Source organism: Cygnus olor, chromosome 1 (genome assembly GCF_009769625.2).
Source record: "Cygnus olor isolate bCygOlo1 chromosome 1, bCygOlo1.pri.v2, whole genome shotgun sequence".
Lineage (NCBI taxonomy): Eukaryota > Metazoa > Chordata > Aves > Anseriformes > Anatidae > Cygnus > Cygnus olor.
This window is the reverse complement of record NC_049169.1, coordinates 10,209,839-10,229,047: the sequence shown is the minus strand read 5'-3', so window position 1 is coordinate 10,229,047 and position 19,209 is coordinate 10,209,839. Positions and strand designations below refer to the sequence as shown.

The window sequence follows — 19,209 nt, the reverse complement described above, 5'->3', positions numbered from 1 at the left end:
TGTTGTTTTTGTGATGAACAACAGTGTAGACAATAGGGATAGGAGTGCTATCTCCACTGAGGTACGGAATTCAGAAAAAAGCATGTATGGTCTCTTTAGGCAACTTAGATCTTCTTGTGAGGCTTGACTTGGGTGAACAGGGAGATTGCTATCTGCTAGTGTGTTTTGAGAGTGGGCTTCCTTCAACAAACACAAGGCATCAACTCTTTTGAGAGACAAAACCAATTAAGAGGCAATCAGTAGCTCTAGGTACAGTGTGAATCATGAGAGTTTTCCTATTTCTCTTTTTTCTAACGATCTTTGTGTCAGTCACTGAATCCATGGAAGAATTCTGCAGGCTGTCTATACCATCTCTGTGTTTTTTATTGGTACTCTTTCCCATGAGATTAGAAGGGTGGAGAAAAGAGAGGATTAGTGTGAGAATTCCCTCAGGTAGAATCAAAAAAGGAACATATTTTGTCAGTGAATTGATTGCTAATCCTGGCAGAATTCCTGTTTCCTTGGGGAAAAAATAAATAAATAAATAAATAAATTGAACTGGTTTGCAACACTGAATTTGGAGAACTAAAAATATTAGGTTATGTAAATACAATGAAAGCAGAATTAGTATTTGTAACATAATCTAAAGAGGCACAAAAGTGGTCCTTAATTTAGGTTTGTGATCTGTTTCAATTTTCATCTTTAATGAAATAAAATCTGATATCTGTTGTCCTGTTACACATCTGTGATTTCAAGGCACTTATTTTGTATATATCTGAGTAAACGGCTGACCTCAAATTTCCCCCATATTCCAATTTTCACCTCTTAATTAGAGCTTTTTCTAACAGAAAGCAAATTGACACCACCTTGTGCTTCTTGTTAGTTCAAAATAATTATGGAACTTAACACTCTAAATGGTAATTACACTTGCTGTTGAGCACAGCAGCAGTTTTAGAACTGCAGACCAAATCAAATTAGCATTTTTGTCAAATAAAGTTAAATGTGTTTAAAAGTTATTTCTTGATGCATATAGAATAACATTTTACAGCAAGTGTTATTTAATGTCTGTTGGAGACAGACCCGGCTGATATATTCATTTGTCAGAATGCTGATATCTATATCTCAGCTAGTTGTCAAGGCTCCCTTTAAAGTATAAGGAGAGCAATTGCTCTTCTAGAATGTGGTTTGTTTTATTTGCAAATATATCTCTAAAACAGGTCAGATGAATTACACCTTCAAAAATTGTTATTTCTCACCACTAATTGAAAAGGTTTGCCTTAGAGGCAGATCATCTCACTAATGCCATGATAAAATTTCTCATTGCATTATCTAGTTCTGAGGTCCCAGCTGTAAAAGGATACTAGATTAGATTGTTTGATATAACAGACAAAAGTCTAGGTTTTTAATTAGAGAATTAACATGGAAATAGAACAAGTATTAGACTGAAACAAAACCTTCACTATTCAGAGAAATTCCTATACTACTTAAGCAGGTCATGTTTGCAAAATCTAAAGGATCAGACTAGAAATGTACTTATCCTGTTCTTCACAGTCAAAATAAATTACCAATGAAATCAGTAATTGTTAAATTGTTGTAAATGCTCTTCTTTTTTTTTTTAAATTTAAAAAAAAAAAAAAAAAAAGACCAGTAAACCAGTAGAACACCTGAAAAGTCAATTTTAAAGCTGAATGGGATTAACAGGATTCATTGTCTTTCTAAGTCAGACTCGGTTTGATACATAGGTCTCATCCCATTGTAAATCTGTTGCAATCACAAACGGTGGTGTTTATTCTCTGGGTTACAAAAGCTAATGAAACAAAAGTGATAGTTTGAATAATGGAGAATCCTGCAGAGAGAGAGCAATTTTTCCAAAACTGAGATTTTTTTTTTCTAAACATTATGTAGGACAATTACTAGATCATAATATACATCTGTATGTGCATACATATACATATATATGTGTGTTTGTGATTCATTCATTTATATATGTGCATGCATATGTATACATACAGGCACACATATATGCACATATGCATGCATATATGTATACATATAAATTGTTGAAGTTGATCTAATAATCCTAAGAATCCATGTATATTAAATCTATCTTGACTCAGCACAGTGATAGATAATTGAGTTAGCTTGTTGAGCTAATCAACACTAACTCTTCATGCTAAAATTTAACTTTATGAAGTTATAGCTACCTACATTAAGTTCAAATTGCTGACTCCACTTCTGCTCCTAACGTGCGGTATTATACAAATTTTCTACTTCAGGTTGTTCATAAATCTTACCTTCCATTTCACAGTCTAACCACAAGTTTACAAAACCCACTGGCATCAGTACTGAAATCTACTAGATGCAAAAAAAATTATACAGTATAGGTATTTCTCTTAGGACAAGGTGGCTGATCTGAATCCCAACAAGACTGTTGCTGCAAAGGATTCATTCCATCTGAAAGCAACATTCTGAAATAGAATACTGATTACTTAAATTAAATACAGTACAGTGAAAACCTAGGCAGTTAAAGACCATAGGCAGAATAGGACAAAACTGCTGCCATGATAAATAATAGAGTAAAAGCTGTGGAGTCTGAGCTCAGGGTTGCTCAGAGGACAGGCTTCCCATCTTCAGATACCATTTGCAGCACTTTAGTTGCTCAGTCAGCTACTAGCTTTGGTCCTAATTTTTCTTAGTCTTCAACACTGCTTCTGTGTTGTCCACAGTACTTGAAAGGTTCTCACTGTGATCCCTCTTAACTTATGTCAACCTGAGTCTAATGAAATTTCAGTGACTTTTATGGGGTATGTCCTGATCTAAACTGGTACACAATTTAAATCTAGTACACTACATCTATTTGACTTGTATGTTAGCTATGTATGATATGATTGTGCATGCTGTGTATACTTCCATATATTGTAGTGAAGTAATATTTCCTGTACAATGCAATATATGCATTAAAGTAAATTATTTCACAATTAATTGAAGAACTCTAAGTACACTATATGGAATTCTGATTTTCAATAAATGGCAAAACTCCTGCTAACGCACTGGAGGAAAATTTTCCTGTCATAAGCATCACTTGAGCTCCAAAAGCTTATGAAGTTTAATAAAGTTTAATACAATGTTTTGAATGGATATGCCTACGTAATAAGAACTTAAGTTACTTAATGCAATTCATAGTGTAAAAAACAAACAACTTACATCAAGAAGTTTAAATACATGTTTTGAGATGACTACGTAAAAATCACTACATAACACTTGCTTATAAATCAATGCAGTTCACATAAAATGATCAATCCTGAATGAGAGCACACTACAGAAGGAAAATTAAATGGAAAGAATTACCAAAAAGCTGGGGTACTTTCTTATGTGTGTGTATTTGTCTTCTCTTCAAAAATGCTTGAAAGACTCTTTGTTACAGGCTTTCCATCAGTGCAGTGGTAGAAGGTGAATGTCCATCACTGTTCACATTTTTCATGTTTGATTTCTTGCAGTGTGACAGCTGACACATTTATCTCCTTTATTTCATTAGACCCCTTTATACAGACACAAAGAGGTCTTCCCACCATACTGAACACAGGATGATATTTTGAAAAATATGTGTGTATTTTTTATGTGTTTTATATCTATAACATTGTTAGGTAGCAAAAGGTAGAAAACTGGGTTCTCAAGTGACTTAAGTGACAAACCAAGTCCTTACATACTTTGATGTTTGATTAATTCTCTTTTACTATGTTGACATTAACATCTAATCTGGTGCAATAGGAACAGACTAGTAGATGAAAGCAATCAGTTTTGTGGCAGCTACACCTATATTGTACCTATATGGTCAGGAATCCACTTGAAGCTGGATTTACCCTCTTCCCTGATAAAAATGTTCCTTTTCTGCATGTGGACCATCTCTTTCTAAAGGACCCAATACTGATTATGGTTATAACATACCCAGGGACAGGAGCACATAAAGTGCTCACCTGGAATAGATTTTCCACTTCAGATTACTTCAAAATTAACCTGATTTGGGTGTATCAAATCTGCTTTAAAAAGGAAAATGTCTCAGTGTAAAGCAAGGTAAAATTGAAGAATTTATTTCAAAGTATGTTACTGCTCTGAAAACAATGATGTAGATGCAGCCTACATTAAGATAATTATGTAAGATTATTTTCAGAAGTAAAGCAGGGAAGTGCTTGCTTTTAGACAAGGGAAGTTTTGGTCAAGGCTGTGTTTCATAGTAAGGCTATGCTCATCTTGCTTAGTGGGGTATTTGGAGTTATTCCTGAGATTATTTTGTAAATCTAGTTTTGCTTAGAGATTTTTATTTTTCCTACGTATTTTACCCATGCCTTGCAAGTAAGCTTTGAAGACTTTTTACATCCCTACAAAGGGGTTAAACTCACTGAAGAATAGACTGGACAATTAAGGATTTTTATCTATACATATAAGCTGACGTCACTTTTTGTGAGACTACACAAGATTGATTGTCTACTGAAGACTCACGGTCATACTGAACCGATGTTAAAAGTAGGGCATTTATCTGTCTCTAGTGAAATGGAAATGTAAATCTATAACAGACTTACATTTATGTACAGATGGATAGATGAGTGCTTCTAGGAAGAGGACATGAGGTATATAGTATATCTTTGAAAATTTCCAGAGGGACAGCATAGCAGACTGACCATCATAAGTCTCTCCTCCTAATCCCCTTTTGGGTAGAGGCCAAAAGCATTTATGTGATACATGTTTCAGCTGTATTGCAATGAGTTGAATGTCATTTCAAAAATTCATTTTGAGATGGCAAAAATAGCAATTCAGAAGGAAGGATGGAAGGCTGGATATACACAGGATACATTACTTACAGCTGCCAGATAAGAGCATTTTCTTTGTTTACTACCTCCATTTTCCTGTCAACATGATGCATAAAATCTGGAGGTTCTTTAGCTAAAAATCTAAGGTAACTTGGAATCATCAGAAAAGGTGTTTACACAAGACTCCCCAGCCAGTATTCTCAAAGTATTTCAGACAGTTGAGAGTATATTGGAATCTTCATTTTGTAATCAGAAATTACATTGTAGAGATCAGGTTATTCAGTCAAATGGTGCATTGAGAAACCATGGAAGAAGGATGTCATTTCTATGTATCCCTTCTTAGGTTTGTATTATTTATTTGAAATTTAAACACTTCATCAAAACTCATAATAGTTTGAAAAAAATCTGATGTGAGAAATTTGTTGGCATTGACCTTGAGTATGAAAACTGGGATCATTCAGGTAAGAATAACCATGTAGATAAATTCATAAAATGCATCCAAAAAGATCTGAATACTTTTTACTTAATTTATAATCATAGAATCCCTAAGTAAGAATTTTCTGCCCAGAATTATAGCAGAAATCAGAGAAATTTCTTTTTTTTTCTATGCTTTAAAAATATCTCCATGTATGCAGTTGATATCAGAAAGGGGATGGGAATATGTGTGTTTGAGTTTCTTGTTCCACCACATTTGGCAAGCCAAGACTCTTCAAGTCTCACTATACTTGTATAGTTTTATAAATCTAGAGTAGCCTCTTTACTCAGTAGAACAACAGCTAAGTAAGGTGTTGTTAATAAGGAGTGATGAAGAGGGGATCCTATGCTCTGTTTCCCACATCCTTTGATATGAAAGCTGTGTGCATAAAATATTCATAAACAGAAAAAAAAATCTTGTTCGTTTTCTTTTTAACGCTACTCAGATTCTTTACTTTGGAAATTCCAGCTTTCATGTACAAATGTCATGGATTTAAAAACCATTGGTACACTATATAGTCTCTGAATTTTAACAATCTGTGGCATAAATCTGCAGGAACTTGGATAATTTAGCTTTGTGGGAGTGTTTGAAGAGAAAGCACTGTGTGAAAAAAGATACTGAGTCTGGATATTGTGTAGCCTTCACTTTTTCAAACATGAGAAATAGTGTCTCTGTATAAAGTCAGTCTTTGTATGTTATAAAATATGTACAAAACCTAAAAAATAGACTTGAGATCAATGTAGAGACAAAGAGTTAAAGGGTCTGCATCACTCTCTCAAAAGCCCAGAGACAAGGAGGCCAGGCTCCCTTCTCTCTTTTACCTGCCAAGAAAAAAGAAACCCTGAAGATGATTAGGTTAATCAGTAAGGTATAGTTCGGGGGAGGGCAGAAAGGGGAAAATGAATAATTGCATTAAAATCACGGAGAATTCATCATCTTTCATGAATATAACAGAATATCTTATGGATAAGAATATGTTGCTAAAAAGTTAGACACTCAGCCAGACACAGCCAAGGAGATCAGAAAGCTGGTGAATAAATGCTATAGGTATGAGGTGAGCAGCAGGAGAAAACAGAAAGTATCCATATCATCCTCAGCATGCATTGACAGAAGTTACATATGGGTCTTTTTCTAGTAAATCACACAAACTGACTAATTAACATAGTCAATATGTTACCAGACTTCTGGAAACAATGTGAACTTCTAGGCATTTTAGCAGTGTGAAACGTGAAATGTGATGGCAGATGTATATATCTGGTGTTTCACCCAGGAGATCTACAGAAACGTGTTTTCAAGGCATGGAAATTCAGTCATGTTATGTTATTATCAGAGCACAATCACTCAGAGTGCAAAGCCAAAGCAGCACCCAAAAATATAAAGAAAACTTTAAAAAGTATAACAAAATGAAAACATGCCAAAGGTGTTTCTGCAGAGAAAGACCTTTGCAGTGGATGGCATCAAGACACATGCAAACCTGGGAACCATCTGGTAGACCAAGGCTTAAAGTAATCTCATCTGATTTCATCTATCTAAAATAATTTTGCAAATTTAAAAACACGAATTTTCATGATAATCTTTTGATTCTTAACAGATAGCTACCTGGACTGCCAATCCTTCTCCATTGACTCTGAAGGGGATCCTGAATAGTGCCTAGGCTGTGGGAGAAAATCAGGTTTATGCCTATACATGTAAGGATCTGGGACCATATAAGAAGTTCTAGTGAAACTGAAGTGTCTGCTTAGGAATGGCAGATGTGGTGCAGAATCTGCAGGATGACCATGACTTTCTGGAGCAGCAGCTGGACTTGGCCACAAAATACTTTAGGGTATTTAAAACAGTAGGATACACCTATGTTTAAGCCCCCGAATCCTTGTAGACATACAAACACAAATTACAACCTGCTCTAAACGTATAGCACATCACTTTCTGCCACTATATTTGTCTCAGTCTTCTGTTCGTTTGATTCCCTCCTAGTGGTATAAGAAGAAATATCACAAAATAGGGAAGAATGCCCATACAATAGCTTAAAGGAACTACAAACACCAATACAAGGACAAACTATTAGGATTTCTTTAGTAGAAATACACACTTGGAAACTTTTCCAGAAAAAGGAATGGGTAACACATTTCATGAAAACTGCAAGTCTCTAAACCTACTATCATAGGATGAAATAATGAACATGGATCATTATGGTAAGCATATTCATCTGTAGTTAAACTGGGGACAAAGCACAGTGTTCTATTTGTATATATGAAAGAAGACTCCCGACCACAAGAGTCAGAAAAATCTAGGCAATTTCATCACAGGTAAAATTAATATTCATTATAACACATCGATTTTCAAAAAACTTCTGTCTTGAAATAGAACTTACAGTCCAATAATTCTAAGCTTTCTCAGATGCTAACATAAATATCAGCAAAAGTTTAATTTTAGCCTGACATGTGATCCCATCTGGAAATGCTCTAGACCATCTGTATTTAAACAGCATTCCAAGATAACTGTTTGAATATCAGCCTAAAAAAGGATTTATACTACAAGAACAGGTGTGTGTGTGGGGGAAAGCCCTTTGTGAATCCCCAGCATAATAATTCAATTTCTAAGCAAGTTATAAATTATTTAATGAAAGAAATAAAGAATAATCTTCTAAACCATGTAATGCAATACTAGCTATTTTTACATGACTTACTTATAATAAGGACTTAAAAAGAATTGTTAATTATAGAAGCAGGTTATTGCACTTGCCCCTGCCCCCCAATTTCAGATAAATACAAAAGTGGTGCTCTATTACAGAAATGTCCAATAGGAGCAACTGTGGTATCACTGTTAGGCAAGCTGAGAAAAATCTGTGCATAGGGAGTGCTTGTTAAAATGTGCTGTTTGTGAGCGGAAGAGCTTGAATTTTGGACTCTGCTTTGTCTCTTTAATTTCAGCAAGAAAGATTAGGCTAGAAGTTAGGATAAACATTTTAGTGTCAAGGATAGTTAAACTCTAGAACATACTGTCCAAAGAAATGAAAGCCTTTATCACCACTAAGGTTTTTGAGGCAGGTTAGCAAAGTTTTTTAGGAATAATATTGTGTTTTGAAAAATGGGATATCTTCTGAGGTCCATCCAACCCCAGTCTTGCCACTATTACATAATAGCTTGTACATAGCTGAGCACTGAATGCCCTTGCTCTTAAAACAGATTTATTTCACTTATTTTTTTTCCTAAAGTATTAACAAAATTTGGGGTCCTAATCATGAAGGAGACCACCAAAAATATCCAGGAAAATTATATTTTAAAATTCTACTTAGTATCTGCTATTTTCATTTCAAAGAGGAATTAATATTTAACAATACACCTTCTCTCATATTAATGTCTCAACCTATTTTTTTTCTCTCTGATTCTAAATGAGCACTGATCATGAAAATTGACTCTATTTAAAAGATGTTTTAAATTACTCACTAGGTGAAGGAGCCCTTCTTCAGTCTTATATCAGAATCCATGCATTTCAGCATCTTCAAATTTACTCCATTTTGGGGGTAAGGATGGGATGGTGGAGAAATACTCCTATTTGCTTCTTGGTGCTGAAGGTCACCTTTATTAACTTGTATTTGTAGAAAATGCGTCAGTAGCTATACAATCAGGTTGCCTTCACAACCATTTTTTTTTTTTTTCCAAAGACGTAGCTTAAATAATTTCTCCAAAAATGCTAATGAATAACACCATGTTGTTGTGTCAAATTTTTGATAGAATTCCTAACACTACTATTCTCAAGCCCAAACCCTCTAAACCCACCACACCTCCAAGGAGTCACCAGAAAAATCCTCCGGATAGTCCCAAACAGTGATGTGTTAGTGAAGAAGCATTTAAAAACAAAGCCAATAAAAGTGATTAAGAACATTAAGCAAGAAAAATATCTTTCCAGATAATTATTGAAGCACCATATCAAAGGGTGTTATTTGGGTTTAAAGTTGAAATTCATTTGCTTTAAGGTTTTTTTTTTTCTTAATATTTAGTAATTTTTTTACAGATCTCAGGGAAAAAGCAAACATTTTAAATGAAAGCTTAAAAATATCAAGCTACTTAAAATTTCTTGCCAAAGGATTTAATAGCTAATATCCAGCCAGCCCCAGTTCATACAAGAGTTGCCCAAACAGCTTGACCAGCCACTAGTTATTCACAAAAACACTCCCTGGATTATTTACTTCTCTTTTAATGACACTTTATAGTAATAATTTAGCAACAGGGTGGTTTGTAATTATATAAAGCAGTGTTTGTGATGTGGATGCAGTAATATATAAGATTATCTAGTCCTATTTCCCCCTATGTTTTTATCTCTGGCCGAAGTCACTTTTTTTTTTTTTTTAATTTAAATTCTTTCTGCTTCTTTTCAGGAAAACCAGCTGGGTTATACTGGCAAATACCTCAGGAAGGCAGAACTAATTGCTCCAATTATTACTGGAGAGCCAGGTGGGCAAATTAGAGTACTGGGCCAATCAAGGATAGATGAAAAAAATGTTTCCCAGAGTTTTGGGAGGAAGCTTATCATTCTTAGGTTTATGATACTGCTGTTGTTTATCTTGAAAGATTTTTTCTTATTAATTAGGTATTTAGGTATTAGTAGTATGGTTATTCCTAGTTTGGGGAAGCATATATAAAATGTTACAGATAGCTTAAAATAGAAAGAGAAGGAGAAAGAATACTGTCAGTGTATTCAAGCCTCATTCATGGCTTGAGGATCCCTTATGACAGAAAGAATATCCCACTTTTCAATTTTTGAAATACAAATTATAATTCCCCAAAATAAAGGTGGTGCAGTATGAGGGAATCAGCATGTGACAGACTAGCTGCAAGTGCAGCTGCATTATTTATTTTATATTCACTTATCCTCCTCCCCCCCCCCCCCCCTTTTTTTTTCCTACTTTGTATTGAAGCAGTTATTCATGCGAGAAATCACCTTTGCTGCTATGTTCTGCTTTAAATTTTGGTGGCACTGATTAATCTTATGCTGTCAAGAGTACTAGGGAGTAGCCCTTTGCTAGAAGACAATGGCAGAAAGCAAGGTTGTGATTTTATGTTAAAGACAGTTTAAAAAATGAGAGGTTGAACTGTAGCCTTTTTATTTATAAAGATAGTAGAGGAACTTGTAAATGAGTTATTCTTTCATTTAGATCTATTCCTGGTCAAGGATCACATTTTAATTCTTTTATTCAGAGTCAGAAATATTTTATTTTAGAAACAATGACCTTCCCTACGTGTAAGTCAGAATGGTGCAATAAACCTATAAACACGGGGCTTATTATTGCTAAAAAATGTAGTTTAGAAAAGAGATAACCAAGCTTGTATCTGTCTTTAAGAAAGATATTGAGAGTGTTCAGCAATTTCTTTTTCTATATACTACTAGACATGAACTCAGAAACAAACAAAAATATATATATAATTCAGACAATGCTCAGGTCAATGTTGGTAACACTTTATATTGACTGATTTTCTCTTTAAATTCATGGCTCAATATCCATTACAATCAAGTCAACAGTCAAGTACTCAGGGATTACAAGATTTTATTGATTCAAGAAATATACTTGAAAGTCCAGCCTATTTTTTCAGGTTCTCTTATATTTTAGTATGTGGTAGCGCTAAAGGTTCAACACTGATGAGTTATTGGGAAGACAGCAAAAGCAAAGACAGCATATCCCATTTGTGCAAGAACACAATAGATGGTTCTGTTTGTAGTTTTGAGATAGTAGTTTAAAATGACCTTGAAAAGAACTTGATAGAGCCTTGGTACAGAAACATGGAACTACTGCAAAACAAGTTAAATTTTCTGCTGTTGTGAAAGAAACTGGTTCTGTCTTGCTCATTTACTGCTGATAATTATACTTCTAGTGTTTTGCGAGTCAGGGATTATGTGGTAGAGGATATGAATTTTCTTTAAAAAAAAAAAAAAGTTAATTTAAATTTAAGAAAAATAAATGCAATGTATGATTTGTAAATTAATTGGAGACTACTGCCATTCATCTATTTATTCACTTCCTGACATAAACCTAGAAATGAGAAGTTGTACAATATATAATTTTATTTTTTTTGTATATTTAAGAAAAGTTAAAAAGAAAGATGGTGTTATGTTTCACAGAAGTTACCTTCTAATAGATACAAAGATAGAAATTATACTTGATTATGAAAGAAAGTTTTAGATGATCACAAAGTTACATAATTTCTATGTTTAACCCAATCCTTCTCCTACTTTTTTCCCAAGCTCAGTTCTTATTCAAAGTCACCATTAGTTATACAAAGACAGGAAAAAACTCCTTGATTTTAATCCAGCAAGATGTCCAGTCCTAATTATAACCTGCTTCATAAATATTAAGTATCGTATTTTAATCTGATTTCACAGTCCTCTTTTTCTGTGAAATAATACAGATAGCTTCAAGTTTCTCATCTGCAATAAAATACATATTTTCAGCCTAGGCAACTAAAACATCAAAGTAGAGATTTGTGAATAGGAAAGAATTTGCAGATCTCAGTAACTGTATTGTGATTAGCCTTTGCTTCATCTGCCTTCTTTTCCCCTCTCACTTGTATCTATCTGGTTGAAGGTCTGGAATAAAGACCATTCGTCTCTGAATGTCTTCAGAAGGCCTAATATTATGGTTCTGTTAGTTCAACCATTGGAGTTAAAAATAAACAACAACAAAAATAGAATGCTAAATTTTTAAATTGTGGTGATGTGGCAAGTAGATTTAGGCAACATCTAAAGCCCTTGCCCTTTCTCAGTAATAACCCAGTGAGTACTTTTGCTCAATTACAGTTACTTTAGCCTGACTAAACCACAAGTAAAAGGAGAATGAACCTATACATTTTTCTGAGTTTTAATTACTTTGAAGAAAGCAGCAATGCTTGGCTGTGCCTGTACTGTCAGTTTGTTTCATGCCTTGTTTTACTCAACAGCTAATCCACATATTACTCCTGGGTATCCCTTCAAGAGAAAGGAAGATACAGCTTGCCAAGATCATTTTCTCCATCTGCTATATCTATTCCAGGCAGGCATGGTGAATGGGAATTTCACCAGGACTACTCCAGAAGATAGAAAGAAAAATTTATGGGTCAAATGATTGCCAGTCACTTACTTCCAGGTGTCATGCACCTTCCCTCCCAAATGTTATTAGAGTGACATCCTGCACCTCTTTTAAGGTTTGGATGCTATTTCATCTCTCTTTTTTTTTTTTTTTTTTTTTTCCCCCATCTCTAACTCAGGCAAATGCATAACATGCAAAAATCAAAATTCTGGAAAAGTTTATGAATGTTTATGTAAATAATGGGTGCATATCACTACTCTATTATTTTGCAAAATTTCAGTAAGCTCATTGTCAGACTTTGAAACAATATAAATCTATTCCTCCTGCTCAGGTCTGGAAATATGTCTACAAAAGTTTTATAAGAACATTCTAGACATTTCTGATCAGTTTCACTCACTTATACATTGAGAGAGCTTCCTGCTTATGGGACTTCATTTTAGTACATTGTAGATGCTCAAAGGACTAGCGGAAAGCTCAGAAAGTGAGCTGCTGGGCCATGGTGGAACTGCGTAGAGAAGTGTTTGGTATTCAGGACATGGACTGGATGGAAACCCAAAGAAACATAGTAATAAATAAATAAATAAATAAATAAATCACTATATTGGAGGAAGTGGGTGGGGAGTCACTCAGTTCCCATATAATATTTACAATTTGCTGACCGAAAGTCTGTAAACGAGGCCAAGCACAGAATATAACAGAGGCTTTGCGAGTATTCATTCACTCCAAAGAATACTGAACAAGTGAAGCCAGGTCATGCTTAATGATGTTTCCTAAAATATTTTTCATCTTTCCTAAAAGATCATTTGCTTCAGATGGACCTCAGTGTCTGTAATGCTAATGATATATTACATGTATATAGCATCTTCAAACTAAGACCCAAAATTTACTTATAACAAACTATTTCAGTTAAAATGCTAGTTATATCTATATAGCTCTTTTCTACTGTAAATAATGGCAGCTGGGATTACCTTGTATATTTACCATTTTGAAATACAAGAAAATAATTTTCCCCATATATTTCTTAATTGGATAAGTAGTTGCTAGGTGGAAAATACCGTCTGTGATTTATTGGCTTAGCAGTTACATAGGGAAGATAAACCAATCATGATCTACGACTGAATCAACATATTAATCATGTGCTTTTAATTGTTAGTTTTAATCCTTACATGTAACACGATCATTAATTTGTCTGTATTGTCTGTAATATTCCAGAAACATGTCATAACTGATCTTTAAACAAAAGATATTGCACTTTTTGAAATGAATAGAGAAATTGGTTTGCATTAACTCAACGAAGATCACAATATATATCATAAGATTTACTGAAGTTTAAGAAAATTAATTTTTTTTTCTGCTCAGGGCAGAACTGCAAGTCTAAGATAGCATGCAACAGCGCATATCATAAAAATAAATGTAACACAGTGCCCAAGAACAAAACTCTGAATTATTTTATATTATTAACTAGTATGAAAATACAGAAAATGACAAAGTGATATGTTCAGAGAAACAAAGGTTGTCATAGCAATACTCACAGTTATTTATATCAACCATTTGGTTGTTTCAGCAAAGTAAATAATACCGTTTTCCAATATTTACTTATAACTTAACTGGTACATCTTAATAGCACAAAAACATTCCCAACAGAATATTAGCACATTTCTCAAGTGGGTAAACAATTACAAAAGGAGCATTTTTTTCCCTGATGATTCCACTGATGTACATTTTTGTGTCGTACCCAGTGAGATGAATCTGAACCCTGTTGCCACAGTCCTGATTCAACAGCCTAAAAAACAGTTTTCATCGCCATTTGAGACTCCTACCTTGCTTTGCCTGCTGCTACCTGTCATAAAGATCTTGTCTAAGTCCCCTGCCATATTTGCCAGGCCTGTGTGAATGGCCTGGGCGACTAAAGTATTTCAAGTAGCAGTACACCTGTATGTTGAAGCAATTAAATATATTCTACACAGTTTTAAAAGTATCCACAGGCTACTTTTCACAGAATTCATCCATTAAGAGTATTTGAAAATGTAAAAATAGTACTATAGTTAAAAGTTTTAAAGTATAACACAATCTTTATTTGCAAATGAGAATACAAGTGTAAACTATGAGAGCCACTACTTAATAAAAAATGGGAATGACTATTTACTTTCAGTTAATTGCAGGGCTCCTCTGGTCCATAACATAGAAAAGCATACTACAGAAAAGATATAATATGATCTTTAAGACTTTAAGATTTTCATTCACCTTTTTTTTTTTTTTTCATTTATGAAAATAATACTACAATAGTTCTATAATATTGAAATAATTTTGGTTAATCTTGAGTTCCTCTGAATTCTGAACTACATCCCTGCAAGATAATTATATTTACATGCCGAAACTGAAATGTTCTTGAAAGGTTTTCTGGCCTTAAGTTTATTTTATCATTTGAAATTGATCAGTACCAATATAGTCAGCTAGAAGTCAGACACTAAAAACTTGGTTGGCCAGTCCAGCTTCTCTCAAATGGGAGAAAAAATGCTTAGTGAGGACCACTCGTCTTTTTCAGACTTGTAATTGCAGCTCTTAGAGTTTTCAGGTTAGGAGAATTGAGTTCCATCATAAGTGAAAATTAGAGAATTTCATCTCTTGAGCTACCTGCAGATTTTGAAGATGAGCAGAAATATGCCCTTGGCTGGAAAAGCACTTTTAGTGACCAAATGCTGCATACGCGTCTCTTTGAAAGTTTGAAAAGGGTGTTTTGTTTTGTTTTGTTTTGTTTTGTTTTGTTTTGTTTTTAATGTGTATGCATGTGTGTGTGAGATACAAACATTACATTAAAACATTTTGTATTTCTATGTACTGAAGTTTATGTTCCAAAACATTAACTAGGGGGCAATTCATGAAGAACAAAATGATGAAAAGCTATTTGTTTACAGTTATCATTCTGTATAAAACATACCATCACAAAGTAAAAATGGAAAATTCCTGATTTCCCATTTTCATCCCACCACTTCTCTTTTTTAAAAGTAGTTAATTTTTAAAATATTTAGAAATACCCTTGAACAAATTGAAATCCGATAAACATCTGAATTTGGATTTTTGCGTGATGAGTAACATGTATTTAAAGATTTAGTAAAACGCATATACACAGTTCAGGACTCTTGCTTTGAAAAAGAGTGTTTACTGTTCTGCCTTCAAATTCTAGTTTAATTTCTTCAAATCTGTGCAACATTAGATGATTTTTACCTCAAATATAGCAAAAGCAATTGTTACCCCATGTATACAGATTGCAGAAACCTGATAAATATTGATTTTTTAAGGCTGAACTTAACATGAAGTTAACTTCAATTGTATATATGAATTTCAATTTATGAATTAATTAAAAACCAAAAGCAGTGCTGAAATGCATTAAAATGATAAAAATATTTTGTCAATAATAACATGAAGTTCATGATAATTAAGTTTTATATTTGAGGTCAACAGAAATATATACTTGAAAGAATATACCGTCTACACAAAGGGAAATGGAATTTTCCTAACATATCCTTTAATACAAAACACTGTCTCTGAAGCGTCATGCAGTTGTCCATTATTATACATGAATTGCTCATGAAACTGTAACAGCCATCCTGTCAGGCTCTTTCCAGCTCCAATATTACAATGGCTCCTTCTTCAGCAACACCACGTTCATACCAAAAAAAAAATAACTCAGGATTTCCCAATCAGGTAAGAGTTTCATCACAGTCTAAGTGCAGTAGTCAAGCTTGATGTTCAGCTAACATTTTTATTTAATGTTTTATATAGTCACCAAAATAAATAATTGCTTCATAAAGTAAATATTCTGAAATGTTATAAAAATAGAGCCTGACAGACACTGGATGTTTTCTACTGATTGAATGGGTACTGAGTCAGCTCCATACTTCATATTTTTTATTCCAATACTATGAAAAGCAATGAACATTGAAAGACAGATATTATTCATTGCAATCTAACTATTTAATTACTTTAAATAAACAGGTAAGACAAGGTTTTCATTTGAACTGAAGACTCATTACATTGGTGCTATTTGTAAAGGGCCCTCAGAGTAAATGAAAGTCAGGACCATACAGAGAGAACATAAGCTAATCTTTCATAACATAACAAGTAAGAGAAATCATCATATCAGTTCTATAAATAGAACGGGATACCACTGTAGTGTTGTTTGTATTTCTTTTTACCTTCTGCATCGGTTAATCCCACTCCCGACTGCTTTACTGGTTCTTGTCCATTCTGGCTCATCTTCCCTCTGTTAAAAAAACGTGGTCATAGTTGTCAATGAGACCATGAAGAGATGAGATCTAAGGAAATGATGCATCTAAACCAATGACGCTTGGCTCAGCATGAGAAGACAAACAGGTATTAAATAAATAAATAAATAAATAATCAAACTGTAAATATATATATGTATACATAATTTCAAGAAAATAAAGTGGACAAACTTTTTTCTATTGCTATTATTGATATTTGGAAAGATCACTTCAGATTTTTTTTTTTTTATTATTATTATTTTTTTGCTAAGCCTCTGTGATCCTAAAGAATGTGGCCATCAGGGGTTGTTTGCAAACTGCCTCACAGCAGCTCAGGTTTGTGCAAGCAGTCAGTAAAACTCCTCTCCTCACCTCTCCTCACTTCATCCTGTTATGGTGAATGGTAAAATATATAAGGAGTCACTGAGTTGCTATTTGGGCTACAATATCATTACTTCAGGTAGTGTATGTTTGTGGTCATTATCTTATTTTAATGATTACTTTTACATTACAGTTTAGGTTTAGCATAAGAGACAAGTTCTGAAACCTACATTAATCTTAAAATAAGGTGAGTGGAATAAAGCATGCTATTGCAGCCTCTATCTTTCTCCATTGGATTTAGAAAGAACCTGGATGAAAATCTGGATGTCTATTTTCTGGCAGTGAGTGTTAGATAAGATGAAAGACTTTACATTTTTAAAATTCTTTCCACATGCTTGTATATGCATGTACATCCATGCATGCATGTGTGAATATACATGCATGACTATAACTACCCTCAAAAACTTTTGAGATGTTTATGTTCCTACTTGTCTTTCTCCTGTAAGACTCTGAAATGCTGTGATAGAGAATATAAGCAATTAACTTCATATACATGTTATTCCTCTGGGGTTAAAGGGCCAGTAATTCTTTGCTACCAGTGAACCAGCTTTACATTTCACGGCAGCAACAGAGTGTTCACAATGAACAGAAAATGAACATAATGTCTGTTTATAAAGTGATTTCAAACTGAGTTTTAATTAAAAGTTATTCTTCTTCTGTGAGGTAATATTTTACAAAGCATATTACAAGTGTGATACAAGAATTATTAGTCCCTAGGGCTAGATTCTTCACACATTGTTCAGCTGATTTTCACCTTTGCATTGTAAATTAATATCATTTTACAGACATTTTACTGGTATAGATGGTTACACAGGACAGTGGCATAGTTTTTATCATAGGTGGGAATATAAATAATTTTCAGGGATATAACACTTAGAAAAAGGATTTTTTTTTTTACAAATTCCTTCCTAAATAGACTACAAAATTTATTTAGCTGTATTAAATGATTAATTTCCCTTGATAGTTAAAGCAATATTTAATATAGGCAAGTATTCTAATAAGCTACCTCTTCAAACAATTTCCATGGTGTCATTAATTCTTTTATTTTACTTCATGACTAAATGTTTTTATGACTAAAAACATTCAGACTAAAGTAGAGACTAAATTGCAGCCTCCAACTCTTTTTCTATTGATAGATCAGAAACTTAATCTAAATAGAGAGCTTACCAACAAAAGTATTTTTATATACCAAGACACTTAAAATTGTTTAGCTTACTTAACGCTTTTCATTCAAATTGTGATCTGTGGTCTTATGGTTATGCTATATTAGTGTACAGGGTCAGAGTCCCTGAAGTCATTATCAAATCAGCGTGAACATAATGCTGACTAGAATTTCAGTCAAGCATATATTCAGATATACCATTATTTTTATCCAGACTTCAAAATAGAAACAGTTATCTGTTTTAAAACGTTCTCCCCAAAGATAATCCCAAAGGTCTCAGATGTTAAACAGTAATTTTGTCATTCATTTTCATTATATTGTCGTGTAAATAACAAAAAGTAAGCATTTGCTGTCTACGTGCTGTTTAACTTTTAGTGGCTCTGTCCAATATCAGCATACAAACAATTTACCTTAAAAATATGATAATAAAAAAATATTGTCTAGTTCATGGAGCAGGAAATAAGAAGGCTGGATATATTTTATTTAATTTAAAAAAAGTCAAGGGAACAAATACTGTAAGGGAAAAGCTGAAAGCTGTGGAGACTTTTTTTTTTTTCAGTAGAAGTGCAGCTGACTTCAGGCTTTATAAACAAGTGAATCTGTCAGCCAGCTACTAAGTAGCTGTAGATAGTCATATTGCTAAAAAATACAGAGTAAGCAATACTATTTGGATTTCAATTTTGTATAAATGAACTAAAAACTGTTGAGCTCTGCTGCGTCTTGTGTTTCTGTACACAAGGACTTTATGCATCTTTGCTTTTCTCATTAGAGATGGCTGCAAAATAATTTTCTTTTGAGATAGACAATTCCAATTAAAAATAATCTCTTTTTTCCACTGAGAAGTATAAGTCATTTTAAGCTAAAATAACATGAGTGAAAAGTTCAGTAAAGATTAAGCAATTGGTACCCCACAGCCTCAGCTCACATTGTCCTCCTAGATTCTGAAGATGAGAAAGAAAACCTAGACTGGAGGCTATTTTCCTCTTTAGCCTTTAGCAAGTTATAAAGAAATATCTCTGTTCTTTATTTTTGTGAATACTGAATACTTAGAAACATCACTGTTCTAGAGAATGAATGGAGTC

General features: G+C 33.6%; 1 protein-coding gene across 6 annotated transcripts in view; it reads right to left on the bottom strand.

Annotated features, from left to right (window-relative positions):
- PCLO (piccolo presynaptic cytomatrix protein) overlaps positions 1-19,209 on the bottom strand; it is a 372,356-nt gene that overhangs the window by 32,353 nt on the left and 320,794 nt on the right. For all 6 annotated transcript variants that reach the window (XM_040548286.1, XM_040548292.1, XM_040548308.1 and 3 more), the window contains one exon: positions 16,516-16,583. In XM_040548286.1, coding sequence (XP_040404220.1) covers positions 16,516-16,583 — 68 coding nt within the window. The remainder of the gene's footprint in view (positions 1-16,515; positions 16,584-19,209) is intronic.